The sequence below is a fragment of the Brachyhypopomus gauderio genome, unplaced genomic scaffold (genome assembly GCF_052324685.1).
Source record: "Brachyhypopomus gauderio isolate BG-103 unplaced genomic scaffold, BGAUD_0.2 sc70, whole genome shotgun sequence".
In the NCBI taxonomy this organism is placed as follows: domain Eukaryota; kingdom Metazoa; phylum Chordata; class Actinopteri; order Gymnotiformes; family Hypopomidae; genus Brachyhypopomus; species Brachyhypopomus gauderio.
The window spans coordinates 667,887-690,246 of NW_027506891.1; the positions used below are offsets into that span (position 1 = coordinate 667,887).

Here is a 22,360-nt window from a genome sequence, read left to right on the forward strand (position 1 = left end):
GTCTAGGGAACAGGCAGAGGTTGGTACACAAGATAATCAACACTAGGGAATAATGCTCCATACGCAACATGGTAAGTGGCAAGTGGAGCGGAAGGGTATACGAAATTCACCGCCAGATGAGACCATGGTCGGCGGGGAACATGTAACGGGAGGAGTTTACCAGTAGGAAGTGTACGGGGGGTGCGTGATTGGGCACATACTTCACATGTGAGCACGTAATCGCGAATGTCCTCTTCCCACAACGGCCACCAGTACCTTTGAGCGATGAGGTGTTTTGTCCGTGTGATGCCAGGGTGATCCGTACTGGGCATGTCGTGGTCAAGTTGAAGGAGCTGTCTTCTTATGGACACAGGAACGTTTCCCTTCGGGAACATCCTCAGGGCCCGGATCAGTACGTAGTGCTTTATCCAAGTCGTCTTGTACATCCCAACGGATGAGATTGAGGAAACAGGAGTCCTTTAGGATACATTCAGGTACACCATCGCTAGGTGTTTTCTCGTAAATCCGTGACAGAGCATCCGCTTGGTATTCTTGGTCTGTAACATACTGTAAACCGGAAGCGAGAAAAGAGCAAAGCCCACCTTGCTTGTCGTGGATTTAGACGTCGGGCAGATTTAATGTACTCCAAGTTTTTATAGTCAGTGTACACTATGAAGGGCTGTTCTGCACCCTCCAGCCAGTGACGCCATTGCTCTAGCGCGAGCTTCATGGCCAGGAGTTTGTGATCCCCCACGTCATAGTTTATCTCTGCAGGCTTTAGTTTCCTCGAGAAGTAGGCACAGGGAAACAACTTCGGAGGTTCTCTCTGTCTTTGTGATAACACCGCTCCCACGCCCACTTCTGACGCGTCGACCTCCACTATGAAGGGTAGTTTAGGATCTGGGAGGTGTAATATGGGGGCACTGGTGAATTCTGTCTTTAACGTGTTAAATGCTTGTTCTTTCAGGAGATTGGTGAGGGGGGCTGCCCCAAAGCCCCGAATGAACAGACCCGAATGAACCGGTGACAGAAATTAGCAAACCCCAAAAATTGTTGTAGGTCTAACAGAACGGGGCACCGGCCAGCTTGTTACGGCATCCACCTTATCGGCATCCATACTAATGTGGCCCGGGGAGAGGGTGTATCCGAGGTAGAAAACAGTGGGAACGTGGAATTCGCACTTCTCCGCTTTGACGTACAGTCCATTTTCTCGCAAGTGTTGCAAGACAGCCACGACGTGATGGACATGTTCAGTAACGGAAGGGGAATAGACTAGAATATTGTCTATGTAAACAAACACAAACTGATCGATCATATCACGGAAGATCTTGTCCATGAAAGCTTGAAACACTGATGGGCTATTCGATAATCCATATGGCATCACCATGTACTCGTAATGGCCGTGTGCAGTTACAAAGGCTGTTTTCCACTCGCCACCTTCCCGAATACGGATCAGGTTGTACGCGCTTCTCAGGTCTAGCTTGGTTAAGATAGTAGCCCCCATCAATCAATCCTGGGAGGCAGAGATGAAAGGCAGGGGGTAAGCAAACTTGGAGGTGATGGCATTCAGGGCTTGGTAATCGATGCATGGGCGCAAGCCCCCTCCTTTCTTCTCAACAAAAAAGAACCTGGCCACAACAGAAGATGTTGATGGATGGATGAATCCTTTCTGAAGGGCCTCGCTGACATACGACTCCATGGCTGCATCTTCTGGATGGGAAAGGGGATACGGCTTGGACCTCTTTTGTAAAGTTGCCCCGGGGAGAAAGTTGATGGCACAGTCATAGGATCTGTGTGGAGGGAGCAGATTGGCACGGTCCTTGTTGAACACGTCTTTGTATTCCAGGTACTGTTTCGGAAGAGCTTCGGACAGGGGCGTCAGGGCTTTCGATAGTCATGGAACGTAGGGGTAAGTGCATACAATTTTCTAGACAATGTGCTTGCCATCCTACTAACTCTCTGTTCCTCCATGAGAGTATCAGATTGTGTTCTGTCAGCCAGGGGAAACAGAGTATGATAGGATATCGGGGAGAGGACACCAGGTAGAATTGCTTTAGTTCAGAGTGGAACAACCCTACTCGAAGAATCAGAGGTTTGGTACGCAGTTTAACTACTCCGTCACCTATGGGTTGGCTGTTTACTGCATTTACTCTGAGAGGGGGATACACTGATTCTGTGGGAATGTGCAGCGATGTAGCTAATTCAGCATCCAAGAAGTCGCCCCCAGCGCCAGAGTCTACTAACGCAGAGTAATCATGGGTGATGCCACCCCAGGTGAGTTGTAAAGGTAGGTTGAGCTGTGACTTGTTACTCACGGAAAGTAAAGGTGTGCGCATTATGTCTCAAGAGGGAGATTCCGCTCTGGAACGTGATGGCTGCATAGGACATCTGTCACGGAAGTGATCCTCCTCCTTCACGTCCGGCTGCGGGATGATCAAAAACAAACGTAAACAGTGCCAAGAACTGACTCTCTGACTCCAAGGAGGGATCCCCACTATCCCAGAGGGCAGTGCCCCAGGCGCCTGCCTCTCCAGTGAGAAAAGTCAGGATGAAATCAATCCTTTGGCGTTCAGTCTGGAACTGGGCAGGATGATACATGAAATACAGTGAACACTGCATTAAGAAGTTACGGCAATATTCTGGGGATCCCTCGTATCACTCTGGAACCGTGACTGGGATACTTGAAGGCAACATGGAGGTCGCCATAGGCAAAGGTAATGTGGCATTTTTATTCTGGGTGGGTGTGTTTGCTTGCTGAACGGCTTCAGAGAGAGCTCGGATGGTGGTCTCCTGATGACGAGTTGTCTTGGTGAGCTGTCTGATGTTCTCAGCCATTGCAGCGATGGTAGCCTCCGGGTGTACCAGATGTGTTTGGGCTTCCGCAGGATCCATGTAACAGGCGAAGTATTTTGTTACGATTGAAAGACACGGAGAGGGATCCTTATGCAAAAGCTCGAGGCTTTTATTTAAAAAGACAGGCACAGTTGTAGCATACGAGAGAGCAACGGCGGTGTGAAGGGTAACTCTCGTAGCTACTTAGCAGTGGTCAATCCAGTCCGAGGTTGTGACGGGTAGGCAGAGTCCGCAAGGTATCTGAGGGCTAGGCAGGAGACAAGGTCTGGGGAACAGGCAGAGGTCGGTACACAGGATAATCAACACTAGGGAATAACGCTCCGTACGCAACATGGTTGGCAATACTTCGCATCTGGCAAGTGGAGCGGAAGGGTATGTGAGGAATAAGTATGTGAGGAATGTGGGCGTGGTGATGGGGAACAGCTGAGCAGAGTGGCAATCAGGTGACATTCCTGACATGGAGGTAGCGGAAATTGGACTACTGTTGGGACAAGGATGAGGAGAAGAGGGGGGAAGAGGGTTCTGAAGCTGAAGGAGAGGAGGCAGAGCAGGAAGGTGGAGGTTAGAGTTGGTACGTTGAATGTGGGCTCTATGACAGGTAAAGGGAGAGAGCTAGCTGATGCGATGGACAGGAGGAAGATAGATATACTGTGTGTACAGGAGAACAAGTGGAAGGGGAGCAAGGCCAGGAACATTGGTGGTGGCTTCAAACTCTTCTATCATGGTGTAGACTGGAAGAGAAATGCAGTAGGGGTAATCCTGAAGGATGAGTTTAGTAAGAGTGTAGTGAAGGTAAAGAGAGTAAGTGACAGGGTGATCTGTGTAAAGTTAGAGATTACCTCCTCAGGGAGGTTGTGATGTGGAAGAGAAAGAAGAATTCTGGAGAGAGTTAGATGAAGTTGTTTTGCAGGTTCCTAAAGGAGAGAGAGTGGTTATTGGAGCAGATTTAAATGGACATGTTGGTGGAGGGAACAGTGGTGATGATGTCTTGGGTAGATATGGTGGTAAAGAAAGGAATATGGAAGGACAAATGGTGGTAGATTTAGCTAAAAGGATAAAGATGGCTGTAGTTAACACTTAAAAAAAAGGAAGAGCACAGGGTAACATATAAGAGTGGGGGAAGATGCACACAGGTCGACTAGATCCTCTGTAGGAGATGAAACCTGAAAGAGGTTAGTGATTGCAAGGTGTTACCAGGGGAAAGTGTAGCTAAACAGCATAGGATGGTGATATGTAGGATGGTTTTGGAGGTGAAGAAGAGGAAGAGAGTGAGAGTGGAACCTAAGATCAGGTGATGGAAGTTAAAGGATGAGGACTGTGGTGTAAAATTTAGGGATGAGGTGAGGCAGGTACTGGGTAATGGTGGTGGAGTTTTGGATACCTGGGATGAGACTTCACATGTAATGAGGGATGTGGCTAGGAAGGTACTTGGTGTGACCTCAGGAAGATAGACAAGGAGTCGTGGTGGTGGAATGAGGAAGTTCAGGAAAGTTTAAGAGGAAAGCGGTTGGCAAAAAATTTTTGAGATTTTCAGCGAGATGAAGAAAGTAGACAGTGGTACAAGGAGATGTGTCGTAAGGCAAAGAGAGCAGTGGTAGAAGCTAAAGAGAAGGCATATAGCAAGCTGTATGAGAAGTTGGACACTAAGGAAGGGGAAAAGGATCTGTACAGATTGGCCAGACAGAGAAACTGTGACGGACAGGATGTGCAGCAGGTTAGGATGATAAAGGATAAAGATGGAAATGTGTTGTCTGTTGAGGGGAGTGTCTTGGGAAGGTGGAATGAGTATTTTGAGGAACTGATGAATCAAGAGAATGAAAGGGAAAGAAGGTTAGAAGAGGTAGAGGTTGTGAATCAGGAAGTGCCTCAGGTGAGCAAGGAGGAAGTAAGGGCTGCAATTCAGAGAATGAAGTGTGGTAAGGCAGTTGGACCGGATGATATTCCAGTGGAGGCATGGAAATGTTTGGGAGAGACAGCAGTGGAGTTTTTGACTGGGTTATTTAACAAAATCTTGGAAGGTCAGAAGATTAATGAGGACAAAACAGAAGTTCTCCTTCTGGGCCCTAAGGCCTCAAAACAGAAAATTCCAGATCTAATGCTTAATCTCGCAGGCTACCCCATTACACCTGGCACAGTAGCCAAAAACCTTGGCGTCATACTCGACTCTGACCTATCATTTGATAAATACATAGATAATACTACTAGGATAGCTTTTCTACATCTCCGTAACATTGCTATATTAAGAAATGCATTATCACAGGATGATGCGGAAAAATTGGTGCACGCCTTTGTTAGCTCTAGATTAGACTACTGCAATGCACTACTGTCAGGATGTTCAAATAGGAATCTAAATAAACTTCAAATAGTTCAAAATGCCGCAGCCAGGGTTCTGACCAGAACTAGAAAATTTCAGCATATCAGTCCAGTCCTATCAGCCCTGCATTGGCTCCCAGTTAAATTCCGTATTGACTTTAAAATTCTTTTATTAACTTATAAAGCATTGCACGGGCTTGCTCCTGAGTACCTTCAGGAACTTATTTCCTATTACGAACCCCCACGCCCACTAAGATCACAGGGTGCTGGTCTTTTATTAGTTCCAAAAATTAATAAGGTAACAGCAGGGGGAAGAGCCTTTTCTTGTAAGGCCCCCCAGCTTTGGAATAATCTTCTTAAATGCGTCCGGGACTCCGACACAGTCACAATCTTTAAGTCTAGGTTGAAAACCCACTTATTTAGTTTAGCGTTTGATAATTAATATCCCCCCTTAGATAAAAGTACAGATCCAGGGGTTCATAGACGAAGGGTTTTATGGTAGACTGGGGCGCTGGTGCTGTCGTCCTGTCACTGCTCGTGGTCACTCAAGTTTGTTGACAGTGCAGTGGACGGATGCCATTGTCTCAGAATGCCCCCAAGCTTATGTTACCTTCTGGTTCTGCCTTTTTAGCTCGGCTGTAATAATTTAACTAAATGCCGGAGTTGCTGCCACACGGAAATGTTTATAATTTTACCTGTCCTGTATATGTCCTCATACAGAGCTAATTTTCCCTGTTTCATTTCTCCACATGGCTGCCCGCCTGCTTGAGGAATAATGAGATGAGGAGACCAGCGATCCATCCTGAGCCAGCCACCTCCTGCCTAACCGGATGCATACATCATGATGGACATTATTACATATTTTTCCTTTTCTTTCTCTTCTTTTTGTCTAAATTGTTGTTGTTGTCATGGTGACCGGTGTCGGCCAGAGGAGGATGGGTTCCCCCCCTGAGTCTTGGTTCCTCTCAAGGTTTCTTCCTCATGCAAAAAAACTAGGGAGTTTTTCCTTGCCACTGTCGCCTTTGGCTTGCTCACTGGGGGCTAGGACTCGGCACTTGTAAAGCTGCTTTGTGACAACAACTGTTGTAAAAAGCGCTATATAAATAAAATTTGATTGATTGATTGATTGAAGATGCCTGAGGAGTGGAGACAAAGCATAATGGTGCCAATTTTCAAGAATAAGGGCAATGTTCAGAGCTGTAGTAATTACTGGGGAATAAAGTTGATCAGTCACAGCCTGAAAATCTATGAATGAGTAGTGGAAGCTAGGCTTAGAGGAGAGGTAGAGATCTGTGAGCAGCAGTATGGTTTCATGCCAGCTAAGTGCACCACAGTTGCTATGTTTGCTTTGAGAGTGTTAATGGAGAAGTATAGGGAAGGACAGAAGGAGTTACATTGTGTGTTTGTTGACTTAGAGAAAACTTATGCTAGAGTACTGAGACAGAAGCTATGGTATTGTATGAGGAAGTCAGAAGTAGCAGAAAAGTATGTGAGGGTAGTGCAGGATATGTATGAGAACAGTGTGACAGCAGTGAGATGTGCGGTAGGAATGACAGATGGGTTTAAACTTGGGGTAGGACTACATCAGGGATCAGCCCCGAGTTCCTTCTTGTTCGCAATTGTCATGGACAGACTGACGTACGAGGTTAGGCAGGAGTCCCCTTGGACTATGATGTTTGCTTGGAGGCGAGCTTGGAAAGATGGAGATATGCTTTGGAGAGCAGGGGAATGAAAGTGAGCAGGAGTAAAACAGGGTACATGTGTGTGAATGAGAGGGCAGACGGTGGACAGGTCCAGTTACAAGGATTTGATTTCGTGAAGGTTGAACGAGTTTACCTACTTAGGGTCGAGGGTACAAAGTAATGGAGGAAGTGAAAGAGAGGTAAAGAGGAGAGTGCAGGCAGGGTGGTGTGGATGGCATAAAGTGTCTGGGGTGATCTGTGATAGAAGGGTGTCGGCTAGAATGAAAGATCTATAGGACAGTAGTGAGACTTGCTATGTTGTATGGACTGGAGACAGTGGCACTGACAAAGAGACAGGTGAGGGAGATGGAGGTGTCAGAGATGAAGATGTTGAGATTCTCATTTGGAGTGACGAGGAAGGATAGGATAAGAAATGAGTTTATTAGAGGATCAGCACATGTAGCTTGTTTTGGAGATAAAGTTAGAGAAGCGAGTTTGAGATGGTTTGGACATGTACAGAGGAGGGAGGAGAGGTATATTGGTAGGAGGGTCTTGAGGATGGAACTTCCAGGCAAGAGGAGGAGAGTTAAACCTAAGAGGAGGTTTATGGATGCAGTGGTAGAGGATATGAGAGTGGCTGGTGTGTCAGTGGAGGACACTCAGGACAGGGCCAGATGGAGGAGTTTGATCTGCTGTGGCGACCCCTAAATGGGAATTGCTGAAAGAAGAAGAAATAATACAGTATAAAAACTAGATAAACAAACAAAAAAAAACCTTTTTAAAAACTATTAAAACCAGATAAAAAGGTCACATGCTGCGGTAAAGGCCACGGAATAAAAATACGTTTCAAGACGATATTTAAAAATTGGCAGTGATGAGGCCTGTCTAATATGGATCGGTAGGTCATTCCATAATTTGTGATGTGATGATATTCATGTGTTGTGAAAAGCGCTATACAAATATATTTGATTTGATTTGATTTGATAATTTAGGTGCAGCAGTTGAGAACGCTCAATCCCCTCTGAGCTTACGTTTTGCCCTCGGCACCTTCAAGACCAAATGATCAGCTGATCTGAGAGACCGAGTGGGAGCGTATGGATGGAGCAGCTCAGAGAGGTACAGTGGGGCAAGTCCATTTAAAGATTTAAAAACAAATAAAAGAATCTTAAAATTAATTCTAAAATGTGTGGGCAGCCAGTGGAGGGAGGCCAGGATAGGAGTGATATGCTGCAGTGGAGGGAGGCCAGGATAGGAGTGATGCGCTCCAGTGGAGGGAGGCCAGGATAAGAGCGATGTGCTCCAGTGTAGGGAGGCCAGGATAGGAGCGATGCGCTCCAGTGTAGGGAGGCCAGGATAGGAGCGATGCGCTCCAATGGAGAGAGGCCAGGATAGGAGTGATGCGCTCCATTGGAGGGAGGCCAGGATAGGAGCGATGCGCTCCAGTGTAGGGAGGCCAGGATAGGAGCGATGCGCTCCAGTGGAGGGAGGCCAGGATAGGAGTGATGTGCTCCAGTGTAGGGAGGCCAGGATAGGAGTGATGTGCTCCCTCTTGCGCACTCCAGTCAACAATCAGCGTTCTGTACCAGCTGAAGCCGCTTGAGGGAGGAGTGGCCAACTCCAAAATAAAGAGCATTACAGTAATTCAGCCACGTTTTAATGAAGGCATGGATCACTGTTTCAAAATGCTCCCGTGCAAGGATAGACTTCACCTTTGCCAGCTGCCTCAGCTGGAAGAAGCTGGCCTTCACTACTGCCGCAATTTGCCGATCCAATTCAAAATCATTGTCCATTTTAAAACCCAAATTACAAACTGTTGACTTTTTAAATGATGACAGGGAACCCAAGTCAACAGGGAGGACCTCACAGGGACCAAAAACCATCACTTCAGTCTTTTTATCATTAAAATAAAAAGTTTAACTACATCCAGGCTTTAACATAGTCAAGACATAAAATCAATGATTTAAAAGAACACGTAATTTCTTTTCAGCGGTATATAAATCTGGCTGTCATCAGCGTAAAAATGAAAAGAAACCCCACATTTTCTAAAAATGGAACCCAGTGGAAGCATGTAAAAATGAGTAACATAAAACAGGAAGATGATAAATCCTGCACCTAACATCCAGAGTCATGCAACAGGCTTGGCTAGGATGTATTAACCAACCAACAACCATGATCTAATAATACCTACACAATACTACTAAGAAGACAAGATAGATTTCACACACCCTATGCACACACTAGTTGCTTGAACAGAACACAGCAGCAGCTACAATCTGATACTGGCTCGACAAGGATCCAGAAGCACAGCGCACTATGTTCATGGTCCATTGCCTCAACTGCCAAGTACTCAGACCACCAAACAAACCTGGACTGACCTTCAAAACAAAGTGACATGGACACACACAATACCTTGCAAGCTTTTCCTTGGGGTCATCAGGAAGGCACCTCCCTTCGTTGGTGTTTCGATGAATTGAGCCCCCAACACCTCCAGAAGGCTCATCAGTGGAGTCTGGCGTCCCAGACCCACCCCCCTCCAAGCTCACAATGTAGCCCATCACAAAATTACCAACAACCCTGCTACCCGACGGCTATCGGAAAAGCCAAGTGACAATCCTACCCATATCTCAACATCACACCCACCAAACAATTTATCTCTTCAAGTACTATCCTTACCCCACCTACCCTCAGCCCTTCTTAGCCACACCCACTGACTAGATCTCTCAGCTACCTCTGACAACTCCTTTACCACTGCTCTCATCCCACAGCCTCTAAATCCAAACTCAGCCAGTAGTCTTGTGGCAGACTTCGCCACGAAACCCCTAGCCCCTACCTCTACAGGTCTAATATATGCTTGCCAGCCCCGCTCTCTTACTTCAGCCACCAAATCTGCATACTTCAACCTTTTCCTTTCATATGTTGCATCAACTTCATCCTCAAACGGAACAGTTAGCTCTATGAAATACACTATTCGCTTACTTTCAGAGTACAACACAACATCTGGCCTCAAGTTTGTGACAACAATACACTCTGGAACCTGCAATTTACAGCCTACATCAACCAACAGTTTCCAATCTCTTGCATCAGCCCACTTATCGCCAACTTTTGAAAACTGTGCTGGCTCCTTGCTATGCTGCCCCTCACACACAAACCTAATTACTCTATTGGAACTAGCAACTGGCATGCCACTAACTTCCAAACGCTTCTTATCAAGTGCACCTGCCAGTGATTTAAGTACCTGATTATGCCTCCATGTATAACGTCCCTGTGACAAACTCACCTTGCATGCCGACAGGATGTGCTTCAATGTACCACTTCCTGCACATAGCTTACAAGTTGGATCCTCACCTAACCACTGCCCAAGGTTTTGTGGAGTTGGAAGCACATCATAAGTAGCTCCCACCAGAAACTTTATACGACTCGCATCCAATGCCCACAACTCTCGCCAAGTGATTCTCCTCTTCTCTACACTTTCCCATTTCATCCACTGACCCTGCTTACTCTGTCCTGCAGCTTTTGCCCGTCTTACTTCCTCCTCCTGCTCTCGAATAAAACCAGTCACCATTCGTCTTCTCTCAGGAGATGTGGCCTTGCTGAATGCCCTCCATGTATCACCTGACCCTAGTCCTGCCCTACCATTTTGCACCTGCCCTACAACATCTCTATGCTCCAATGCCCTCTTTGCTGCCTGAGTTGCCTCTTGGGAATTCCACTTTCTTCCTGTACGTGTCACTGGTGCCGCTGCTTTGATCAGTGCATCTTTCGACCCCATCAACAACATTTCTCTGCCTACCTTGGCACATTTAAACTCCTCAACTAAGCTTGTTAGTGGCAGTTCTAGTACTCCTCTCCCGAACCATGCCACACTACTAAGACAATGTGGAACCCCACGCCATTTTCTTACAGCCTTATTAACAATTCTTTCTAGCCTCTCAACTTCAGTCATTGGAATATCATACACTGTCAGTGGCCACCTTAGACGAGGCAACAATCCAAACTGCAAACACCATAACTTTAATTTACCTGGCAAAAAGGACTTATCGATACTATTAATAGCCTCACCCAATTCCTTCCTTAACTCTCCAACCTGCTCTTTGTCGTTCAGTGCTGCGGTGTACCACCTACCTAGACTCTTAACTGATTTCTCCAGAATAGACGGTATAACTTCTCCCTCCATCACATACTTTTCTTGTGTCAACTTCCCTTTCACAATTGAAACACTCCTAGACTTACTGGGTTTAACCTTCATCCTAGCCAGCCTAAGATTATCACCTAGCTTCTCCAACAGCCGCCGAGCACATGGAACAGTTGTCGTCAATGTAGTCATGTCATCCATGTATGCCCTAATCGGTGGGAGCCGGGTGCCATCATGCAGCCTCTCCCCACCTACAACCCACTTAGAAGCCCTAATAATCACCTCCATTGCCATTGTAAATGCCAATGGTGAGATTGTGCACCCTGCCATTATACCTACTTCCAGACGTTGCCAAGATGTAACAAACTCCTCTGTGCTGAAACAAAACTGAATGTCTCCAAAATAAGCTTTAACTAACCTCGTAATCTCATCAGGAATCTGAAAAAATTCAAATGCTTTCCACAACAGAGCATGTGGTACCGAACCAAAAGCGTTAGCCAGATCCAAGAATACCACATGTAGGTCTCTTCTCTCTGCTCTTGCTGTTTGAATCTGGTGCCAAATCATGCTACTATGCTCTATACACCCTGAAAAACCTGTAATCCCTGCTTTTTGCACCGATGTATCAATTAACTTATTCTTTTTCAGAAACGCTGCCAACCTACGTGCAACTACACTAAAGAATATTTTACCCTCCACATTAAGCAAGCTTATGGGACGAAACTGCTCTATGGCTACAGAATCCTTCTCTTTCGGAATAAGAACACCACCTGCCCTTCGCCAATCCTTTGGGATAATCCCCTTCTTCCACACTATAATCATCAACCTCCATAACAACTTTAAAACATCTGGCGCACTTTTATATAATCTATATGGAACTCCATTAGGCCCTGGTGCTGAACCTGCTTTTGCACACCGCACTACATACAAAAGGAGAGGTCCTAAAATTGAGCCCTGAGGGACACCATAAAACAGTGGAGCTGTGGAGGATTCAGAACCAGCAAAAGTTATGCACAGAGTTCTGTCTGTCAGGTACGGCCTAAACCAGTCCAGTGCACTGCCACAAATGCCTCCTATTTGCTGTAACCTGGAAATTAAAATGTCGTGGTCCACCGTGTCAAAAGCTGCAGTTAAATCAAGCAGAACGAGAATCACATAAAGATAAAATATATACATCTTCATTATTCAACAAAAAGTTATTTCTCCAAACTCTTAGTTAGTAGCTTGTGGCACCTCCTTTTGCAACCATTACTTCAATGTTGTCTGTAACTACAAATGAGTGTCTCGCATCTGCTTTTTTGGATTTTTACCCACTCCTCTGCAGAACTCCACTGGTTGAGAGATTGGAGGGACATCTGGCATGTACCGCCTGCTTCAGATCTTACCACAGCATTTCTATGGGATTGAGGTCTGCACACAGACTGGGCTAATCCAGAGTGCAAACGTTCTTGCTCTTAAGCCATTCCTTGGACGTTTTGCTGGAATTATTTGGGTCATTGTCTTGTTGCATAATCCATTTCTGTCCCAGCTTCAACTCCCTGACGTGGCTGGAGATTCTGGTCAAGAATTTGTTGATAGGCCTGGGAGTTTATGGTTCCCTGGATAATATGGAGTTGTCCAGGTCCAGAGACAGAACAGCAGGCCCAGACCTTCACATTTACACCACCATGTTTCACTGTTGGGAGGAGGTTCTTCTCCATATATGCAGTGTTGACTTTTCTCCAAACATGGTGCCTGTGATTGTGGCCAAACAAATAATTTAAGAAAATTGATTTCCAGGAAGCCTCTGGCAAAGTTTAAATGGGCAACTTTGATTCTTAAGAGCAGAGTCTTCCTTCTAGTAACCATAAATGCCATGACTGTCAGGGCTGGCTCCAGGGCCGGACCTTCTGTCACCACCAGGAGGAGCCCACGAGCCAGACCGCAGCGCAATCAGCAGTGATGACCTGAACCTGTTTTCCTTTTTTCTTAAGGTCTGGCTTCGTTGCTGCCAACCTTCAGCCTGTTGTCCTCAGTTTCGTTCTGCGTTGGGTGTCTGTCTCTGTCCCTTTTGGGATATTTCCTTATTTACTCTGTCTGTCCATGTGATTCCACTCCTGAATGACAGGAGTGATAAATAGGAAATTATGTATTAATTCAATCAGCTATCAAATAATATATCTATACTTTAAGATGCTCTCTCTCTCTCCCTCACACACACACACACACACACTGCAAATTGCAGGCCTAGTATTGAAAGGCTGACATGAAACTCCCAAATTTTTTTTCCCTGAATGATTGCTTGTGCACTTTAAAGGGAAGAATTTAGAGAGAGAACAGGAAAGAGGCCAATGACTGAAAATATAACAAATATACAACACATACTTTAATCTAAAGGGAAGGTGAACGACTGCGTATGACCCACAGAGTGAAAGAGTATATAATCACACTCACACAAAAAGACAGTAACCACATTCACTCCAAGTGTGTCTACATCTACATTAGGTGAAATCAGCATTAACCACACAGCTTATTTACACAAGACGGTTCTGGCTGTTCACTGCAGACATGATGTGTACGTCTTTGAATATAATTGATGCACTTTGAACATTAGACTAATCCTAATCTCGTCTGTATATAGAGTAAAATCATGAACATGTCTATTTATAAATTCAAAGTCATGACTATTTAATGAGCTGGATTTAAATGTACAAAGTGCAAGGTCTCTTGGAAAATCAAGCTTGTCTTAAAAATCTCATGGCAAACTGACTTTCCCTTGCTCTTCTGTAATAAAGATTTTTTGTATAGTGTGGGACAAATATTGTTTCCAAACACTGTTAACTCTGAGTGCATCAGTCCATATGTGGAATCTAAACTGCACAAACACTCCATTTTCAAATAATTCCATTTGGAAATCTCTGTTGTTGACATTTTTAGATGTGTTTTGGCTCTGCTTTTGCTTTTTGAAAGAGCCACAGTAAAGGGAAGCTCATTCATCTTAGATCCACGTTAAAGACACAGTAACAGAAACAGCCTGTTTCTAAGGTGTAGAGAAAAGTTGGAAAAAGTTCATATTTAAATGAATTTTGAGTGTTTTTGGAACATAAATCCCCACAAACATTGTAAGTATATCAATGAAAAATGTAAATGAAAAGAAAATGGTGGATTTAAGTAGTTTGTGAATAGAGCAAGAGATGAAACATTAGTGGCCAAAGCTGTGATTTATGTGGCTAAATATGTTGTGCCCTCTACACTCTCTTCAGTAAAACACAATTCATTACACATTAACACCAAATTATTAATGTGCTGCAATAGAAAGAACTACGCTTTAGCTTTCCTGTGCATTATGAAATTGAAAATACATGCAAATGGAACAGTGACAATTTAGTACCACTCAGACAAGAACAGTAAATAGCGGCTGGACAGAATTGTGGTGGCTAGAAGGATACTGTTAGAACTTAACATGGTAAAACAATATTATTGCTGAAAACAGGTTATGACCTCATCAGTATAACACTAAAAAAGAGATATATATAATAAAGTATGTATGGTGTCGGCCAGAGGAGGATGGGTTCCCCCCCTGAGTCTTGGTTCCTCTCAAGGTTTCTTCCTCATGCAAAAAATAAACTAGGGAGTTTTTCCTTGCCACTGTCGCCCTTGGCTTGCTCACTGGGGGCTAGGACTCGGCACTTGTAAAGCTGCTTTGTGACAACAACTGTTGTAAAAAGCGCTATATAAATAAAATTTGATTGATTGATTGATATTACTATGTGAACTTAGTATAAGGAATGCACATGGTATTTTGTAAGTACAGTGGGGAAAATAAGTATTTAGTCAGTCACCAATTGTGCAAGTTCTCCCACTTAAAAAGATGAGAGGCCTGTAATTGACATCATAGGTAGACCTCACCTATGAGAGACAAAATGTGAAAAAAAAATTGAGAAAATCATTTTGTCTGAATTTTTAAGAATTTATTTGCAAATAATGCTTCAAACAGGTGCCATTAATACAGGTAATGAGTGGGGGAAAGAGGAGCCTCTTAAAAAAGAAGTTACAGGTCTGTGACAGCCAGAAATCTTGCTTGTTTGTAGGTGACCAAATACTTATTTTCCACCATTATTTGCAAATAAATTCTTTAAAAGTCAGACAAAATGATTTTCTCAATTTTTTTTCACATTTTGTCTCTCATAGTTGAGGTCTACCTATGATGTCAATTACCGGTGTCACGTATGGCCTCGCCCCTCCCTTGGCTGTCACTCCGGGTTCCCTTGTGTCTGTGTCCCGTGCCTGTTGATCCCGCCCCACTCGTTTATCTCGTGATTCCCTTGTTTATTGCCACGCCCCCGTGTCATTGTTATCACCTGTTCCTTGTTTCAGTTCTATGTATTTAAGTCCCGTCATTCCCCAGTCTAGTCATCCGTGGTTTTGTTTGTCTTCTTTGTACTTTGTATATCCTGCTTCCGTGTTGCCTTGTTCATGCCAGTTACCCTGTCTGTAAGTACGTCTTGTTATCACTGCCCAGTCGCCCTGTGTTATCTGTTGGTTTCGTTACTCTGCCTTTTACCCGTGTTTGTTTTCCAAGTCCTTAGTTATGTCAGTTCGTGTTTCGTGTCCGGATTGCTTGCACGTTATGACCCCTGCCTGCTTATTCGACTCTGGTTTTGGTATTCCCTGTATTAAATCTCGCTCATCTCAGCATTTGTGTCCGTCTCCTCGCTCTGTGGCGCGAGCCACGTTACAACCGGCCTCTCATCTTTTTAAGTGGGAGAATTTGCACAATTGGTGACTGACTAAATACTTATTTTCCCCACTGTACATGGCAACATTATTTAGTGTAAATAGCATCAGCTGTTATTTGCTAAATGTGTTTCTACTTATGCAAAATGTACTAGTGTTCTATTGTATTCTATTCTAGCCACGGCAAACAGTAAATTTAACTGCACTACAAACAACATTCAGGCACTGACTACCCGCCAAATATAAACCTCATCATCTGTGTGTGTGTGTGTGTGTGTGTGTTTCACTCACCTGTCTGCCACCAGTGGTCTAGAACTGGAACATTAAAGCTCCGTTTTGCCCATTCTAGTGTCTCTATGTCACAGCGTTCTCCAGCCACAAATAGAACCCTGAGCCTAGACACCAGGGGAGGGGGGTATATATATCAGTACTGGGGAGGGGGTATATATATATCAGTACAGGGGAGGGGGGTATATATATCAGTACTGGGGAGGGGGTATACAGTATATATCAGTACTGGGGAGGGGGGTATATATATCAGTACAGGGGAGGGGGTATATATATCAGTACAGGGGAGGGGGTATATATATCAGTACTGGGGAGGGGGTATACAGTATATATCAGTACTGGGGAGGGGGGTATATATATCAGTACAGGGGAGGGGGTATATATATCAGTACAGGGGAGGGGGTATACAGTATATATCAGTACAGGGGAGGAGGGTATATATATCAGTACTGGGGAGGGGGTATACAGTATATATCAGTACAGGGGAGGGGGGTATATATATCAGTACAGGGGAGGGGGTATATATATCACTACAGGGGAGGGGGGTATATATATCAGTACAGGGGAGGGGGTATATATATCAGTACTGGGGAGGGGGTATACAGTATATATCAGTACAGGGGAGGGGGGTATATATATCAGTACAGGGGAGGGGGGTATATATATCAGTACAGGGGAGGGGGTATATATATCAGTACTGGGGAGGGGGTATACAGTATATATCAGTACTGGGGAGGGGGGTATATATATCAGTACTGGGGAGGGGGTATACAGTATATATATCAGTACAGGGGAGGGGGGGTATAAATATCAGTACAGGGGAGGGGGTGTACAGTATATATCAGTACAGGGGAGGGGGTATACAGTATATATCAGTACAGGGGAGGGGGTATACAGTATATATCAGTACAGGGGAGGGGGTATACAGTATATATATCAGTACAGGGGAGGGGGTATATATATCAGTACAGGGGAGGGGGTATACAGTATATATCAGTACAGGGGAGGGGGGTATATATATCAGTACTGGGGAGGGGGTATACAGTATATATCAGTACTGGGGAGGGGGTATACAGTATATATATATCAGTACAGGGGAGGGGGGTATATATATCAGTACTGGGGAGGGGGTATACAGTATATATCAGTACTGGGGAGGGGGTATACAGTATATATATATCAGTACAGGGGAGGGGGTATACAGTATATATCAGTACAGGGGAGGGGGTATACAGTATATATCAGTACAGGGGAGGGGGGTATATATATCAGTACAGGGGAGGGGGTATATATCAGTACAGGAGACTGTTCATAACACCAAGCATTGCCTGCTCGGGTTGGTGGTGTATGCCCATCTTTCATTAGATTAACAACAATGGAATTAAGCACTAATGCTTTATAACATGTGCACAGACCCATTTTAACAAAATGTATATTATAATCACTAGAACAGAAGAAAACACAGGCTGTGATGTTCCAGTTTTGCATTTTAACACTGGAAATCCAAAATGTGTTGACTTCTTCTAGAAGTTCTTTAACATCAAAATATCACTGTGCTGAGAATATGATGTATCAAAACAGGTCAATACACATGAACAGGCTCTTCTTACAGAAGACAGACTAACCAAAGCATAAAAGAAGCCAAAGTTTAGCTGGAATAAATGAGAAATGTTTATCATTATTAGTGCAGAAAATATTACAAATATAACAAATGTAACAATATAACAAATACAATAACTATAACAAATGTTTTATTACATTAAATTACAAGTCTACAATCTATAAGAATATTTGACCTGCAGTGCCTTTGCTGTCTTGCAGAGGTGCTGTCTGGACCATGTCATTACGATAAAAGGAAGAGCTGCTTTCACAATGAAACCACAGAATCACAATCCAATAGCTGGGTTCTGGTTAATAGACAGCACATAACTATCAGCCTGGAGTCTGTAGAGAATGTGAAAAATCCCCCAGATCACCAATAGTTTACCATATATAACATTCCAGCATTTGCTTGGATTCATTCCCCTGTGTTTAAATATCAGTCTACATATTATTACATTACAGTTTTATCCACGGGGGCTCAGGACTCACTGCACATCCAGGCCCAACCTCTGGAACCATCACAGCACCCCTGAACCCAATCACAGCACCCCTGGAACCATCACAGCACCCCTGGAACCATCACAGCACCCCTGGAACCATCACAGCACCTCTGGAACCATCACAGCACCCCTGGAACCATCACAGCACCCCTGGAACCATCACAGCACCCCTGAACCCATCACAGCACCCCTGGAACCATCACAGCACCCCTGAACCCATCACAGCACTGGAACGTGCACTAGTGGAGTCTCATACAGCGCTTGATAAAAGCTGTAACAGCCCAGGCTTGGGGTGAAGAGCTTCAGTCAAGGCCTCCGCATGCAATAGTCATGCTGCACTCTCCTCCCAGCTGTGCTCCACCTTGATCTAGTCCAGCAATGCACCACTTCCCCAGTTAAGGTCCCAGGCTGTTGAATCATTCCAGCTGGGTTAGTCAAGGGTCCAGGTTCAGGTACTTAAGCCATTATCTGACATTCTGCTGCACATTAATGCTAGCAGTAAGGACATGAGGGTCTGACTCACAATCTGTTCAACTTCATCCCAAGTGTAATGGAGCCGAGGTCAGGTTCTTCCACACCAAACTCAACCCATCATGCCTTTATGGTCCTTGCATTGTGTACTGAGCACAGAGGTCACAGGAACAAAGAGGTCAAGGCCGCTGAAAAACAGCATTCATCCCTACTCCAACAAACTTTACAGCGCAGTCAGACAGGTACAATTCTTCTGGCATTTGACAAACCCAGACCTGTCCATCTGACTGCCAGAGAAGCAAACTTTGTCACTCTACAGCAGGGATGTCAAAGTCAAATGCACCGAGGGCCAAAAAACCAAATTTGCTACAAGCCAAGGGCCGGACTGGTTCAATGTTTATTAAAACATATTGAAATGATTGCACATAGCCTATTGAACCAAGACCTAACACAGTGTTTATTATTTAATGCTTAAATGAATAAAGCAATATTTTCTTATGGATCTGTCAGTAATTTCAAGTGAAAACATTTTTCAACAAGCAAACAGATAAAAACAAACTTCCTTCAAAGAAAACATGTTCTGTAAGGTACATTAAATGAATAAAGTAATAAAGGTTTGAAAAGTCCTGGAATTTAGGCTAAAGTACTTGAAAATGCTTGAAATTTTAATTACTTTGTTTCACAACAAATATCTATTCCAGGACAAAATTCCATGGACGAAACATGAGAGAACGTGAAGACGTTAAGATTGGGCGTTTTGAAACTAAACAACCATTAAATAATGTGAATAAAAAGCGAATTATTTTGAATCATTTCGAATAGATGTATAAATATTTAACTTAATTAAGTTTAACGTGCTGGTGCGCGCAAAGTTACAAAATTCGAGAGGTGCACAACCTCGCAAATCGACAGCACGCGACGCCCTCGCCCACGGGCGGAGCCACTGCGATTACGTCATTTTCGCAGAGCGGACCCTCGCCGCTTGTGTGCACTGCAGTGACTTCGCGGGCTACCGTTGCATTGTGGGGAATGTAGTGTTTGTGCGTGCAAAACACCAGCGGGCGGCTGTGGTCTGCGGGCCAGTTCTAATAGTAATTAAATATCATCCAGGGGGCCATAGATAATCAATTCGAGGGCCGGGTCTGGCCCGCGGGCCTTGACTTTGACATATGTGCTCTACAGAAACCGTTTTCGCTGCTCCAGATCCCAGATCCTGATTCTTGGCATTGGGCTTGATGATGTAAGCTTTGCATGCTCCACCATGGAGAGCTGTGCCACAAAGACGTTCACGCTGATGTTAATAACGTTCTGGATAAGAGCGTCTGCTAAATGCCATAAATGTAAATAACGGAGATGACAGAACATCGGGGACTTTTACCCACAGTGCACCACAGCCTGCATGTATCCTTTATTGTATATACAGTATATGGTCCCAATACATCTGTCCATATAATGAAGATCTAACAGATCTAAAGGCCAATGATGATATGCTGGAGTCTCCTGAGCCCTCCTTATTAGAGCTCTGGAATATTACAGTATGATATGCTGGAGTCTCCTGGGTCCTTATTAGAGCTCTGGAATATTACAGTATGATATGCTGGAGTCTCCTGGATCCTTATTAGAGCTCTGGAATATTACAGTATGATATGCTGGAGTCTCCTGGGTCCTTATTAGAGCTCTGGAATATTACAGTATGACATGCTGGAGTCTCCTGGGTCCTTATTAGAGCTCTGGAATATTACAGTATGATATGCTGGAGTCTCCTGGGTCCTTATTAGAGCTCTGGAATATTACAGTATGATATGCTGGAGTCTCCTGGATCCTTATTGGAGCTCTGGAATATTACAGTATGATATGCTGGAGTCTCCTGAGCCCTCCTTATTAGAGCTCTGGAATATTACAGTATGATATGCTGGAGTCTCCTGGGTCCTTATTAGAGCTCTGGAATATTACAGTATGATATGCTGGAGTCTCCTGGATCCTTATTAGAGCTCTGGAATATTACAGTATGATATGCTGGAGTCTCCTGGGTCCTTATTAGAGCTCTGGAATATTACAGTATGATATGCTGGAGTCTCCTGGGTCCTTATTAGAGCTCTGGAATATTACAGTATGATATGCTGGAGTCTCCTGGGTCCTTATTAGAGCTCTGGAATATTACAGTATGATATGCTGGAGTCTCCTGGGTCCTTATTAGAGCTCTGGAATATTACAGTATGATATGCTGGAGTCTCCTGGGTCCTTATTAGAGCTCTGGAATATTACAGTATGACATGCTGGAGTCTCCTGGGTCCTTATTAGAGCTCTGGAATATTACAGTATGACATGCTGGAGTCTCCTGGGTCCTTATTAGAGCTCTGGAATATTACAGTATGATATGCTGGAGTCTCCTGGATCCTTATTAGAGCTCTGGAATATTACAGTATGATATGCTGGAGTCTCCTGGATCCTTATTAGAGCTCTGGAATATTACAGTATGATATGCTGGAGTCTCCTGGGTCCTTATTAGAGCTCTGGAATATTACAGTATGATATGCTGGAGTCTCCTGGATCCTTATTAGAGCTCTGGAATATTACAGTATGATATGCTGGAGTCTACTGGGCCCTCCTTATTAGAACTCTGGAATATTGCAGTATGATTTGGTGCCAGAGGTGTGATTTTAAAGCAAGGGCTCACTGGTCCAGCACTTGTGAACAAACACTAAATAATCCAAAGGTTGGCTTGGTGTATGTCTGACTTTAGGAAAGCATCTAGAACGTTCTTCAACAATTCACACCGTTTCATTTGGATTTTCAATTCTTCAACTGAACATTCTAACACAATAGAATAGAAAGTTAGGTTACCTGTAGAAGGCAGAGGTTACCTGTAGAAGATAGAGGTTACCTGTGGAGGGGAGTGGTTACCTGGACAGGTGAGGTTTACCTGCTAAGGGTGTATTGTCTTCCATGGGTGGCCTCTGGGTCTTGCTGCCTGATGGCTCTTAAGGCGGTTGGGGCAGTAAATGCAGAAACTATTCCATGCTCAGACATAACACGAAAAAATGCCCCTGGATCCGGAGTTGCTACAGGTTTTCCCTGCAGACACACACACACACACACAAAGATATGAGCATGAATAGCAGCTTGGCTTACTTAATCGAAACAAAAATGCAAATGTAATTATTGATGATAATTGATGACGAATGATTGAAGACAAATGATGATTGATCAGCCTCTACATAAGCTCCAAACTAACATGTCTTGTGTAATAAGTAATTCACTAGAAATTTTTCAAATTAATCAAGAGCTGAATTACTTTTTTTATTTCTCCTCAGGAGATATTTTTCTAAATTTCCAATTTGGTTTTCTAGATTAGATTTCTGATTGGTTTGATGGAGGATAGAGCACCTTTGTCAGTTCTTGTGCATCACGGCTTGCTTGAGCAGAGCTGTGTGAACTCAGTTCTCTGAGCAGGAGCTACTTTAATGAGATCTGGTCCTGCCAGTCCTATGACAGTCCTATGACAGCTCTCTTCACTTCTCTTCCAACTAAGCTTTTCTACTTGCTGTGAAGGCAAACTGAACAGAAAAACAACCCTACACAGGAGGACAATCCAGGTGATCTTCTGTCCATTCCTGAGTAAAACCCGTACGACCATGTGTGCGTGGGATTAAAACACAAACGACCTGTGCACTAGCATTAGTGGTAGAGGCCACTAAAGCTCTGAGAGGACACTGAGCAAAATGGCAGACTAGCACCAGCTAATAAATTCTCTACTGCCTTCCAGAAACTGATCATCACCGGCAGGTTCACTACAAGGACAGCTGGAGTGAAAAAGAGCTAGA

At 44.2% G+C, this 22,360-nt stretch overlaps 1 protein-coding gene across 4 annotated transcripts in view; it reads right to left on the bottom strand.

Annotated features, from left to right (window-relative positions):
• The window catches only part of acss3 (acyl-CoA synthetase short chain family member 3), a 42,156-nt gene that overhangs the window by 14,464 nt on the left and 5,332 nt on the right, over positions 1–22,360 (bottom strand). For all 4 annotated transcript variants that reach the window (XM_076989779.1, XM_076989782.1, XM_076989780.1 and 1 more), the window contains 2 exons: positions 21,460–21,611; positions 15,967–16,070 (listed from right to left, as the gene is read on the bottom strand). In XM_076989779.1, the coding sequence (XP_076845894.1) occupies positions 15,967–16,070; positions 21,460–21,611 (256 nt within the window). The remainder of the gene's footprint in view (positions 1–15,966; positions 16,071–21,459; positions 21,612–22,360) is intronic.